Source organism: Chiloscyllium punctatum, chromosome 10 (genome assembly GCF_047496795.1).
Source record: "Chiloscyllium punctatum isolate Juve2018m chromosome 10, sChiPun1.3, whole genome shotgun sequence".
Taxonomy (NCBI): domain Eukaryota; kingdom Metazoa; phylum Chordata; class Chondrichthyes; order Orectolobiformes; family Hemiscylliidae; genus Chiloscyllium; species Chiloscyllium punctatum.
The window spans coordinates 82,921,041-82,933,795 of NC_092748.1; the positions used below are offsets into that span (position 1 = coordinate 82,921,041).

The following is a 12,755-nucleotide window of genomic DNA, read 5'->3' on the forward strand; positions in this document are numbered from 1 at the left end:
TTTCTGCAAAACAGCAAATTTGCTATTGAAAGAATCAAAATACAACAACATTTATAATTTATATTTTGTTATCTTAAGATGGCATATTTGTGCGGAATAAATCTTTAGGGCATTCGGTCTCTATTTAATCCAGTTCACAAGCTCTTAGGATTTAGGTTTTGCTGAAATTTGAGAGGAGTACTGAGCACATTCAACATATAAGATTGATTAACAGTGTGTGACAATTAATTCACAGTCAGAAGTTATGAGTATTGTACAAAGGTATAGATAAATAAAGTTGTTGATGAAAGCAAGCAGGGAAAGAAAAGGTGAAGGTCTCTAGGAATACATCTGAAACTCAACTGGTTTGAATTCTTCAGTTGTGCAATAGAAAACTAAATTGAGATTGTGAGCAATTAATAATGTTCATCTGTGTGTCAGGAAATTTGGCAATGTAACAACTGTTTTGAAACAGCACTACTAACTTGCTAATGAAACTGTAAATACTTTTCACAGTTTATTAACTTTTTTTTTGTCAGGGACCTTGATGCTCTGCAGGCACCCCAGTGGTCTGTTAGAGTAAGGAAGGCTGATAACCCCCAGTGCTTGTTGGGTATGAATTATTTCATTATGACATGGAGCACTGCAAATCAAAATAAATATAACACTTTTTATGCTATAATATTCTATCAGAAATTCTAAATGGTTTAACATATTTATTTGTGCGTGTGTGTGTGTATATTTATATATAGGAGATTTTCTTACCGAGTTCTTTAAACTTTGTCGTCGAAAGGAATCAACTGATGAACTTCTTGGAAGGTCAGCTTTTGAAGATGAAACCAAAGGTTAAAACAACAGATTGACTTGCACAACAAATACAGTTGCTTTGTACTAAATTAGATGCTCACGGTAATGCTTCTTTTAAGCAGAAAACACAGATATCAGCCAAGCATTGCAGAAGCTCACAGAACCAACAACTGTTCACATGCCTAGACTATCCACTATGTCAAACATGGTTCATAGCGCTCGGAAGCGGATGCATAGGCATAGACGTGTGGAAGAGTCACCAATTAACACTGAAGTTCTAAACTCTATTTTAATTGTAAGTCATTATTTTGTTTGAATGTGTTGGTCTACTGATAAACATGTTTCTTTACCAAAATTGCTATTTTTGTGAGAATTTATGCAATGAAAATAATACGACTAATGACAAATTTGGGGTGAAAATAAGTTTGAATTCTCAAGACAGCAAAAATTATAGAAATTTGTAGATAAGGAGACTGCAGCAGTAAAAAAAAACGTTAAACTTTGATTTTTAAGTTTATAACATGGTTATTTAAAAAGTTGCATTGTTTAGATACAGCTGCTGACCTCCTGCCGATGAACATTATTGCTTCATACCAATCTCAACCTCTTCAGTGAAGTCATCATCACGTATCAGCCCCATGGAACGCCTGTATTCCTTGTGTAGCTTTGCTGTCTCTGACATAGAGAGAAAGCATAAATTACTCAAGATTGGCCTAAAGGTTTTGTATGCTGTATCATAAAATAATAGGTGATTTTTAAAGTCCACTAACTCTGAAAAGTTTAAATAGTATTATAAAATTTGTTAGTTTTGAAGAATTAAATAACAGAAACCTTGTATGTAATCTTGCTTCTTGATAATTTTTTAGTAGTAGGGAAATTAGCAAGTAATTGTTTCTAAATGCAGTTAATTGTGTTTTTATTGTTCTATATTATTTCAGCTCATGTATTAAACCACTGTTGTGGGAAATCCTGAATGGTTGATAATGTTTATCTTGGCCTCAAGATCTAAATAAGCTTCAAGTCATGCATTTTCAGTAATGTAACTCAAATCTATCTTTTACTTCCTGATTGCTATTAATTACTGAATGTATCTTAAATTGTCTTGCCTTTAATGAGAAAATAGAATATCTCCCTCACATTCAGTTTTCAAGTTTAACTCATTAAGTGCATTTTTTTAAATAAAGGACAAATAAATGATTCGTGGTCATAGCTAGATATTTAGAGTTGGCCCAGACTATATTTGGCATAGTTTTGCTCTAATTAGTTGTTACAATCTGCGTTCGCCATCAGTATTCTGTGCAACATACAACAGTGTGCTTGCAGGTGAACAGTTAATAGCACAAATCCAGAAGTTGCTGCTGCTCCACAGGGTACTCTGTTGACGTCCTTACTGGTGCAGTCTTAAAACAAAAATCACTTAATTAATGAGAGATTCCCTTTTCAAGTTGTAATGATGCTATTAAAATCCCATACAACGTTGTGTCATGAAAATGAAGTCTAACTAGGTTTTTAATACGAGTCCTGAGACACAATGCTGACCAATCACTTTGTTCCCAGTGAACTGATTTAATATTTAAATACATTTATTCCTGTTATCCGTTGATTAATAATCTGCTCGTCAGCATATTTGTGAGGTTGGTCCCAGACCTCCTCATCTTTGTTTTCTCATTGACTCACCTGGTTCTTCATGGTACATAGGATAGTTGCTTAGGAGCAGTATTCACATGTTTTGTTATCTGTGGGAAGTCTGTGCCCCTATTCTCCCCACACAATAAGAATTTGGTGTAATGCAATTTTTTTTCCATTAAGAAAATTCTGTACTATTCAATTTTTTTTGAAGTTTGGTACTTTACCTTGTAATGCGTATCCATCATTCATTAATTCACTTTATAAATTCTATAAAACTGAAAAGATCAGTGTAATTTACTCCTGATTTGGTTTCTGAGAATTCTTCTTTGAATATTGTTTATTCTGTTTGATGACGTTACTTTTGCTGGACAGCTGAGATTCCCTTAACTTGATACCAGATTCAAACTAACTCTGGACAAATGAAGCTGCTAATTCTTTGTAGGCACTTTCTTTGAGGTCAACAATTTTGTTTCTGTTTGTAAACTCCAGCCTATCATCTTCTCGAGCAACCAGCAGTAAGAAGATCATAACTCCAAAAGTCGTTGAGTATATTTAAGACTGAGATAGACAGACAGGTTCTTGAGTATCAAGGTGTTCAAGAGTTATGGGGAGAAAGCAGGAGAATGGGTTGAGAAACTTATCAACCATGGTTGAATGGCAGAGCAGACTAAATGGGGCTGAATGGCCTAATTTCTGCTCCTGTGACTTATGGTCGAAAGACTAAGCTAATGCCCCACAAGTCTCTTTCAAATATAGCACAATGAGTTTTCTTCACTACTTTGTCTTTATTACTATGAGCATTTATATTAATCAAAGCTGCTTCTTGGTAACTTCAAACTGATGACTTTTTCTGAGTTCCAAAATAATTAATTACAAGGGTCTTCACTTTATATAAGATTTATTGTTAATACTCAGAAAATGTGGTTGATGGCCATTATTCAGTTTTGAAAATGTAACGATTTAAGAAACTGTCAGTCAACTGCAAACTGAATAATGGTGTGGCATTGTTAAATTTTCATTAACCTTCTCTCTGTAATTGAAGCTTGTCACATTGAACTGCTTAAACTTGGTAAGGCATCTGACTGCAGTGGGCTTTTAAACAGGTGATGAATCCTGATAAGATTTAAGAGTGAGCACTGTGCCAAAGGATGAAGTACCCAAATTTTATCATAAGCATTTTCAAAATACATTATAAAAATTTCAGACTTTTGATGAAATAAGATGGCAATTTATTTTTGTTACTGAGTTATTTTCTGTTTCTTTAGCAAAGCAATCATTGAAATGTTGTGAATTGTGATGGAAAATACATTTATCTTAAATATGGATACAAGAGTTAAATAGTCAATTAAATTACCAAGCATACTCTTTGAGAAAGAAAAATTAAATGTAATCTAACTTGTTATTTTCCGTGTTTTAGTTTCTGTTCCCAGATGCTACTGGTGATGTGTCTAATGCTAAGCGTAGTACCTCAAGAGGAAGCAATATCGCTACATTTGAGGAAGAGAGTTATGTAGGTTCTAGAACCATCTCAATTCAATCCTAGAAAGTCTTTTTATAAAGAATTTAATTGTTGGATACTTGAATTTTTTTTCTTATGTTGCAGAAAATTATTGTTTGATAAATGATTAACTCAGCGCTTAAGATCCTAATCTAAGCACATCAGATGGTAGTAGTGTGGTCACAGTTGAAGATGCTAAATTTGCCACAGAATTTGATAAAGCACTGTACAAATTGTTGTTCACTAATTATTATTTCTTATTAAATTCTTGTCCTAAACTATAACTTATATGGACTTTAGTGTTGATTTATGTATGCAATTCCTTTTGAAGCACAAGCAAAAGTCATAAGTGTCTTCTGGGGATTCTTTATTAGCACTCTTGCACTTTTGCTTTTGAGTCAAAAATGATGTAAGTCTAGGGAGGTTACACTTCGAGACTTGAGTACATGATCTTGGGTGCGCTTCAAAGTCTTGTGCAGGGCATAAATCCACATTCAAAGGCAATCCTCCTGAATACATGCAAAGGTAGTATTTGAGAGAGATCAGGGAATTTCTCCTTGTGTCCTAGCAAATATTTATCACTTGACCAAAGTATAATTTATTTCAATTTATTTGTGGGACCTAACTGCATGCAAATTAGTTGCTGTTTTTTTCCTGTCATTTGACTACACATCAAACGGATAGGAAAGTGGCTTGCACGACTGAGCGTCATGGAAGACCATATATAGCTTCGAGTTCTTATTCAGTTTCTGTTATTGAGTCCTTAAACTTTGCACCATGAAAGAATTACAGTTCAGATGATTAGATTCATATGGACATACAAATAACAGTAGGCCATTTGGTCCTTCAATTCTTTTCCACCATTCAATAAGATCATAACTGATCTGATTGTAACCTTGGCTCCACATTCTGGCATATCCCTGATAATCTTTCATTCCTGAGTAATCAAGAATCTGTCTGGTTTTGCCTTTGAAAGTATATTAAAAATCTGCATCCATAGCCTTTTGAGGAAGGAATGCAAAGAGACATGACTCTGAGGGGGTAAAATGTTTCTTCATCCCTGTTCTAAATGTGTGACTCCTTATTTTTAAACTATGACCTCAGTTCTAGATTCTCCCACAAGACAAAATATCCTTTCAACATTCACCTGGTCAAATCTGAGTTTCTTGTATGTTTAAATTAAGTCAGCTCCGTCTCTTTGAAACTCCAGAGGATGCAGGCCTAGTTTTTCACATAAGGCAATCTCATATGAAATGCTTTCAATGCATTAACATTCTTTTGTAAGTCTGGTGTCCAGTATTGTACACAGTATTCTGGATGCAGCCACATCAATGCTTTATATAACTGAAGTGTAACCTCCCTAGACTTACATTCAATTCCCCTTGGAATAAAACAGAACTTTCATATGGTTGTAACTGCATATTAATCTTCTGCAATTCATGCATTAAGACGTCCAGATCTCTCAGTTTCTCAGAGCTCTGCAACCTTTCACTATTAAGGTAATCCCATTCAGTAGGAAGATAATACAGATTAATCTGTATATTATATGTGAGGACGGGTGAGTAGGAAGATGTGGTGTCCAAGATTAACTTTTAGGAAAACCAAATGTATATAATCAACCATCTTTAATGAATCATTTGAAGAAAGCTAGTTAGTCCATCCTGTATTAAATTTGTTGCTCTCCCGTACAACCAATACTTTTAAATAACCCTAGAGGATCACAACAGTAACGTTGAAAGTATATAATAATCTGAAGTTCTCTCTCCCCTTCATTTCTGCCTCTTGCTTTATCTGTATATGGATTTTTTTTTTGTCTTGAACTTCCCTGGATAATTCACAAGAAGTACTATTTGAGGGGAAAGCAACATTTATAAATTCAGAGGAGAGTACTGATTGGTTGGCAAGTGGACTTTGCTAGGTAGTGGCATAGCCATAGAGAATTAACCAGTTGGATAATGATTCATGGTTAACTGCCAAACTAGTTAACTTTTAGACCAAGCAGGTTGACACTGATTAGTCAAGGCATTGCCCTGAGAAATGAACTAGAAAATGGTTATCACTTATCTTCTAATTTGTTGAATTGGAACAGGTATAATGTGTGTATACTGTTCTTATATGGACAGAAAAGAGAGGGCCGTGTGTATTTTATGTACCTAGTTTGTGATTTGTATGTCTGCCACGCTATGAACCCCATTGTAAATTGGTTCAGTGCAACCAGAGTGCCCTTGCAAAACTTAAAATATAATATCTAACATGAAATGTGATTCCACACTTGGATAACATTTGCTGAACCATCCTGAGTAGGCAAAGAATTGTACATGCAGTACCAATTTCAACTTGACAAAATAGGTGACTGCCATACTGTCAAGGTAAAACCTTGACTAATCAGTCAACCTGTCTAGTTTAAAACTGAAAGCTTGGCAGTTAACTGTCTGTCATCATCTAACTGGTGCATTCTTCATTCCTCTGCCAGTCAACATGGAAGATTGATTGATTGCAAAGAGCAAGAGTCCATAGATCCATGGAAATTTGACAGATCCACAATTGGTTGAGTGGCAGAAAGCAGAGGATGATAGTTGAAGGGTGTTTTTCTGACTGGAAGTTCGTACACTGGGGAGCCAAAGAGTTCAGTTTTGGGGCCCTTGCTGTTTGTGATTTGTCTAAATGATTTAGACTTGAACATAGGAAGGTTGATCGTTAGGTTCGTAGATGATACAAAAGTTGTTGGTTAAGTACTGAGGAGGATAGACTTCAACTCAAGGGGATATTGAGGGGCTGGTCAGATGAGCGGATCAGTGCCAAATTGAATTCTATCTCGATAAATGTACATGGGTAGGGCAAACAAGGCAAGGGAATACATGATAAAGTTTAGGACTCTGGGACTCGTTGATGTAGAGAGAGAAACTGTCATAACACTGAAGTATTTAAATGTGCACTTCTGATGCCAGCCTACAGGCCAAGTGCTGGAAAATGGGATTCGAACAGTTGTGTTTGACTGACAGATGTGATGGGCCAAAGGCTGTTTCTTGCTCTCCTCTCAAACAGTACGAATATTGTTTTCCCTTTATTTCGTGATTCTTGTAAATTGTTTTGGTGGGTGCAATGTGAAGGGCTTTGATAGAAGTTTTTTTTCAGCAGTGTTCAAGTTCTGTACTGCTAACAACAGTTTGAACTGTATTGATTTTTATTCTCCGATGAACTCTAAACATTCTTGTTTGCATTTTTACACACTATATTGTTCATGAGGGAAGGTTTTGTTTCATTTTACTTTTGAATATTTCCATCAATACTAACGTGCATGACATTGTACAATTTAAAAGTAGTTGGGAATTATATATTGGTTCAGCATTCCTGATAGTTAATTGCATGTAAAGCATATTGGGGGTTAGCAGCATTGTTAAAGTGTCAAAGTTTTAATTCCTTTGTTTTGGTTGATTAAAGTGAACTGCTTTTTCATTTCCTGTCCTACTGGATCTGGTGTATTATCTGTTCATACTGTGGATTAGTGGTGCTGGAAGAGCACAGCAGTTCAGGCAGCATCCAAGTAGCTTCGAAATCGATGTTTCGGGCAAAAGCCCTTCATCAGGAATCCAAGTAGCTTCGAAATCGACGTTTCAGGCAAAAGCCCTTCATCAGGAATCCTGATGAAGGGCTTTTGCCCGAAACATCAATTTCGAAGCTACTTGGATGATGCCTGAACTGCTGTGCTCTTCCAGCATCACTAATCCAGAATCTGGTTTCCAGCATCTGCAGTCATTGTTTTTATCTGTTCATACTACCTTGTCTTCCAGATTTTTTTCACTAAAGTAAAATTAGCTCTGGTCATAAAAATTGTAAATATCTTGTATAAAAATAATTATTTCTAATTATATTTTCTGTTTCTTTTTATCAGAATCTTTATTGCCAATTTAAATCTGCTCCCTCAGACAGTCTGACATACAAGCTGGCTTTGTGTCTCTGTATGGTTAACTTTTATCATGGCGGAATGAGAGGCGTAGCCCATTTATGGCAGGAGTTTGTGTTGGAAATGCGGTACAGATTGGAAAATAATTATCTTATACCAGGGTAAGTTTTTTTTAAACTATGAAGTATCTGCCATGCATTCAGAAGCCCAGGTTTGAATCTTGGCATTTCCAGTTGTAATCCCAGATTACAAACTTTTGGTTCGTTTGGTACAGCATCATGAAAATGACTAATGGTACAAACCGTGGGATGAAAGATAAAGTTCCACATTATGAAACCTACAGAAATTATAAAGAGTCTGATGTTAGATTCCCAAATCTTAAGATATTTTGGAGTATGTGAAAATTTAAGAAAAAGATTTTTATGGATGAATTTGTTAAGTTTAGTATTGCTGTCCAGTTCTATCATGAAGAAAGAATCAAGTTAATTCTGTTTTCCAGGTTAGCTACTGGAGCTCCAGATTTAAAATGCTGCTTGTTACATCAAAAGCTGCAGGTATGATGGAAAATTGTACCATTTGACTTTCACGACGGACATTTTTAGGTTTATTTATTACAATGTTTTGTGTTGAATTGACTAAATGTCTCAAAGCCAAAAAAGAACAGTATTGCTAAGTTGTTCTTGACTTTAGGTCAACATTTTGTGTCCTTACTTAGAATGAAAAAAACTTTAAATATTAAGTTTATACCATCTCATTAAGCTTTTGAATACATTGCACTGCTGAAAAATAAGCTCTCAACAGAAAACAATTTGACTTGATATTCTGTAATATTGAACATTGTTCCCCTTTAGTTCTAGTGAACTGTGAAATATGCATTTTATATGAATGTTTCAGTGTCACTAACTTAACGAATATCTCTGGCAAGTTGATATTTATTGGAGTTGTACTTATACTTTAAACATCTGGTACTTTTCACCATATCAATTCTAAATGGGAATCATCCCTGGCATTTTTGGTATTTTTTTGATTCTTGAATCAAATTGAAGACTGTACCTTGAACCACATTTTCAGTTCATCCTTTTTCAGATAATTTTCATTCTTAACTGAGCAAATCATCATGTTTGCAAATTGTTTTTTTTTGTCACCCATAATTTTTCATTTCACCTTGGACCTCAGAACTATATTTTATCCTATTTTACCTATAAACTACTCAGATGGATGGAGGAATCTACAAGAAATTAGACAGCCTGAAAGTTTAAATGCAGGGCAGAGTCAACTAAGAGTTTTAAAACCAAGGTTAACAGATTTATAGAATAGAAGTTTAAAAATAAGTGAATTATGAAGTGAGAGGAACCATTTTTAAGAATTAGCTAAATAGTATACAGCAATGCATGTACATAGTGCCTGTAATAAAATGGGAAGTGAAAGCAATAACTGTTTTGAAGAGTTAGATTTAGTAATTGCTGATAACTGACAACTGGAAAATCGGGAATAAAGACTGCATGATAGCATTGGAAGGAATTCGCACATCTATCTTTAAAAATAAAATGGGATCTGTCAAAACCGGTAAAACCTGATAAAGGATCAAACACACTACTGGAGATATCTGCGTAACAGTTGAAGGGAGATGGAGGAAGAAATTAGGGAGAGAAAGCCTAGAATAATAATTGAGAGTTTTCAACAATTTCAATTAATTGGTTGGAAGGGATAGGTAAAAGGGTTAAAACAACCAAATAAGGCAGGATTTGCTGCAAGGTTGAGGATTGAGTCAGAGCAGATATATGAAGTGTTTAGTACAGCTGCCTCAGCGCCAGAAACTTCTAGAGAGAGAGAATAAAAAGGGGCACAAATCATGTTAAAACTTTTATGGAACCTTGGTTTGACCACATATGGAGTCCAACACACATTTTGTGTTTACAGTATCATGAAAAAATCATTTGCTGAAGAAGTTGCGAAGATAAATGCGGATGAATCAGTAAATTCTGGTCAGAAAATGATGGACCGTTTGGGTCACTTCTGTCTTGAGAAGCTAGGCTTAGGTTCTTTAAAATTACAACAGTTTTTGATAGTGTGATCACAAGTCCACTTGTGAAACACGAGAGTTCATCACTGAGATTGTCACTAATCAAGTAGGAAAATCACAAGAAATATCTTTACCCAAGGAGAGGTGTGAATGTGGAACATACAACTTCAAGAAATGTGTGTAGTGAGTATTGCGTTTAGTGGGGGCTAGATAAATATATTGGGTGAGGGGATTGCGTAGAAGTTTGCAATGATATATATTGTGATAAGGAAAAGCTGCAAAACTCTTAGTGGAATTGTGGTGTGGGCTGTTTGGTCTGAATGGCCTGTTTGTATGCCATGTGTTCTTTGACTGCCATACAGACGTAGAATTACAACTTCCATTAATTTGCCTTGTTTGTAACATATTATTTGAATTTGAATTTACTCTTGCAAAGCAGAATATCCTTCAATCTTGAACATTTGGTTGGGTGGGGGTGCAGTAGGTTGTCATTATATATGCAATATTCTCTCATTGCCTCTTCCTCTCTTCCCGTCTCTGCTCAATTGTCAATACTTTATATCAGAACACTGTACAATGGCACCCCATTCATTGGAAGCAATTCAATTACAATCAAAACATATGTGAAAAAGGGAAATGAAAGAAAAATGCCAAACTTGAAATTTTGTGGCAGGTACTAGAATCAGCAGTGTTCATTGTGATCATAGAATTGTGTAAAAGCAAGGGCACTGAGTTGTTTTGGTTTCTGCAGCACTGTTTTGGAGATTGCATTGGAACCCTTGAACATTAGAGGAAGGGTCAGAATGAAAAGGGCAATGATGGAAGTTTTTAGCTTCCTGTGAAAACTTGTATTTTTAACTTTAAGATGCTGAATTGCTGCATTGAGAGGAAAAAAGCTAGAGACGATGGAAGGAGACAATCAGCTGAAAATGCACTGGGCGACTGCGTGGAAAGGAAGGTGTCAAATAGCAAAGGAACACCAGCATATCCTAATAACAAAGGAGAAACTTCTCAACAGAAATCCTGGGACTCATGGAGTGATAGCGAAGATGAGTTTTTTGAATGTCTGAGTGACACAGAAGAATTGCAAGACAGTGACATGAAAGAAGGCGCAACAAAAGGAGAGGAGAGAGATGGTGGAAAGAAGGACATGCATAAGTGGAGACCTGAAGGACGTCTTCATCAGCATGGCAACTTAACTCTGCTTCGTACAGGAGATCCACTTTATATTCCAGTTACACAGGTAAAAAATGCTTTGAATAAAGCAAACTTTACTTTCCAACTTTTGCATTTTAAAATGAAGTGTTGTTGTATTATGCAGTCATGGTGTTTTACAGCACAGTAAGACCATAAAAAATAGGAACAGGAATAGGTTGTTCAGCCCCTCTAGCATTTGCAGTTTTCTGATCCTCTGGAATTTCTCTAGAACTTTTGGAAAATTACAACCAATGCTTCACAATCTCTGTAGTCAGCTCTTTTGGGATCTTGGGTTGCAAGCCATCAGGGCCAGGGGATTTACCTGCCTTTTAGCCCTATTAGTTTGTCTAATACTACTTCTTTAGAGATGGAGAATGTACTTCGTTCCTCCCTCATATTCTTTAATAATGGGATGTTCACTGCAAAGTATCTGTTTAATTCCTCTGCCAATTCCTTGTTCTCAAAGCCGCCTCCCCAGAGTAATGTACCCTCATAGTTTATTTTCTCTACCTTTGTTATCTTTGTACATTTGCAGATTCCACACAACACTTAAGTAAATGATAAATGTTTCCTACTGTAGAGCTTCAGTGATAATCATGGAATGTATATGTTTGTGTTTTTATCAAGTTGAAAGCCCCTGAAGGATTTGCTTAAACAGCTGAAAAGTTACAGGAGGAGGTAAAGAGATATCAGCAGAATTTCTCGTCCCAGAAAACTTTGAAAAGTAAACACCTAGGATTTTCATTTGTTTTAAAATATCCATATGTCATAATAAGCAAGATCATTGGTGCTAGACTGGTCAACAACAATCAATGGAAAAAAAAAACACACATTTATATGCACACACTTGTGCATCACCATCTGTTCAAGAAATACTGATAGAGAAAAAGGAACCAGTTATATTCCATGAAACAATTAATACACTGATAATGTGATACTTTCCATTCCCATTCCCTTGCACCACCTCCAGCTTGGATTATAGATCTTGTAATTATGACCAAATCAACAAATTTTGGAAAAGAGCTATGGTAAAGCCAGAGGAATAGTCTATTAGATTTTTCACAACTGTTTTTTTAAAATTGTATAATAATCAAATTATTATTCAGTGTATCATTAGATCAGTCTAAGATGTATTGTCTTGCTCTTTATCAGGCTTTCTGCTCACTATCCTCCTTTCCACAATTACCAGAAAGCACAGGGAGCAAACCTAACACAATCTTTTTGATTTACTGAACTTCCTGTCAGGAACCAGCACCAATGACAGAAGATTTGTTGGAAGAACAATCAGAAGTATTAGCTAAACTGGGAACGTCGGCTGAAGGAGCACATCTGCGTGCTAGAATGCAGAGTGCCTGTTTGCTGTCTGATATGGAATCTTTCAAGGTAAAAGGGTTTTTCAAAATCTCATTTTCCCTAATCATCAAAATTTAGGAGAATAACACCCAGTTAAAAGTGTTATTACTGTCTTTCGATGGAACAGAAAGGATTGGCCAGAGTACTTCTGTTATTTAGTATAATTCAGAATGAAAGATTTTCCTGCTATTATGCACAGACATTTGTTTAATTAGATATATTATTTTGAGCCACACTTGTGCAACAGCAGAAATTCAATAACATCACTTCAAAATCAGTAGAAGGTCAAGTGATATGCATATGAATAGATAAGGAGGTGATCAGTGTAGTAGTTTTATTTCTCACCTAATAATCAAGAGACTGAG

At 35.5% G+C, this 12,755-nt stretch overlaps 1 protein-coding gene across 2 annotated transcripts in view; it reads left to right on the top strand.

The window, feature by feature from the left end:
• rab3gap1 (RAB3 GTPase activating protein subunit 1) overlaps positions 1 to 12,755 on the top strand; it is an 87,001-nt gene that overhangs the window by 47,911 nt on the left and 26,335 nt on the right. For both annotated transcript variants that reach the window (XM_072579669.1, XM_072579670.1), the window contains exons 11-18: positions 519 to 592; positions 732 to 824; positions 909 to 1,081; positions 3,833 to 3,925; positions 7,806 to 7,978; positions 8,317 to 8,371; positions 10,706 to 11,083; positions 12,283 to 12,420. In XM_072579669.1, coding sequence (XP_072435770.1) covers positions 519 to 592; positions 732 to 824; positions 909 to 1,081; positions 3,833 to 3,925; positions 7,806 to 7,978; positions 8,317 to 8,371; positions 10,706 to 11,083; positions 12,283 to 12,420 — 1,177 coding nt within the window. The remainder of the gene's footprint in view (positions 1 to 518; positions 593 to 731; positions 825 to 908; positions 1,082 to 3,832; positions 3,926 to 7,805; positions 7,979 to 8,316; positions 8,372 to 10,705; positions 11,084 to 12,282; positions 12,421 to 12,755) is intronic.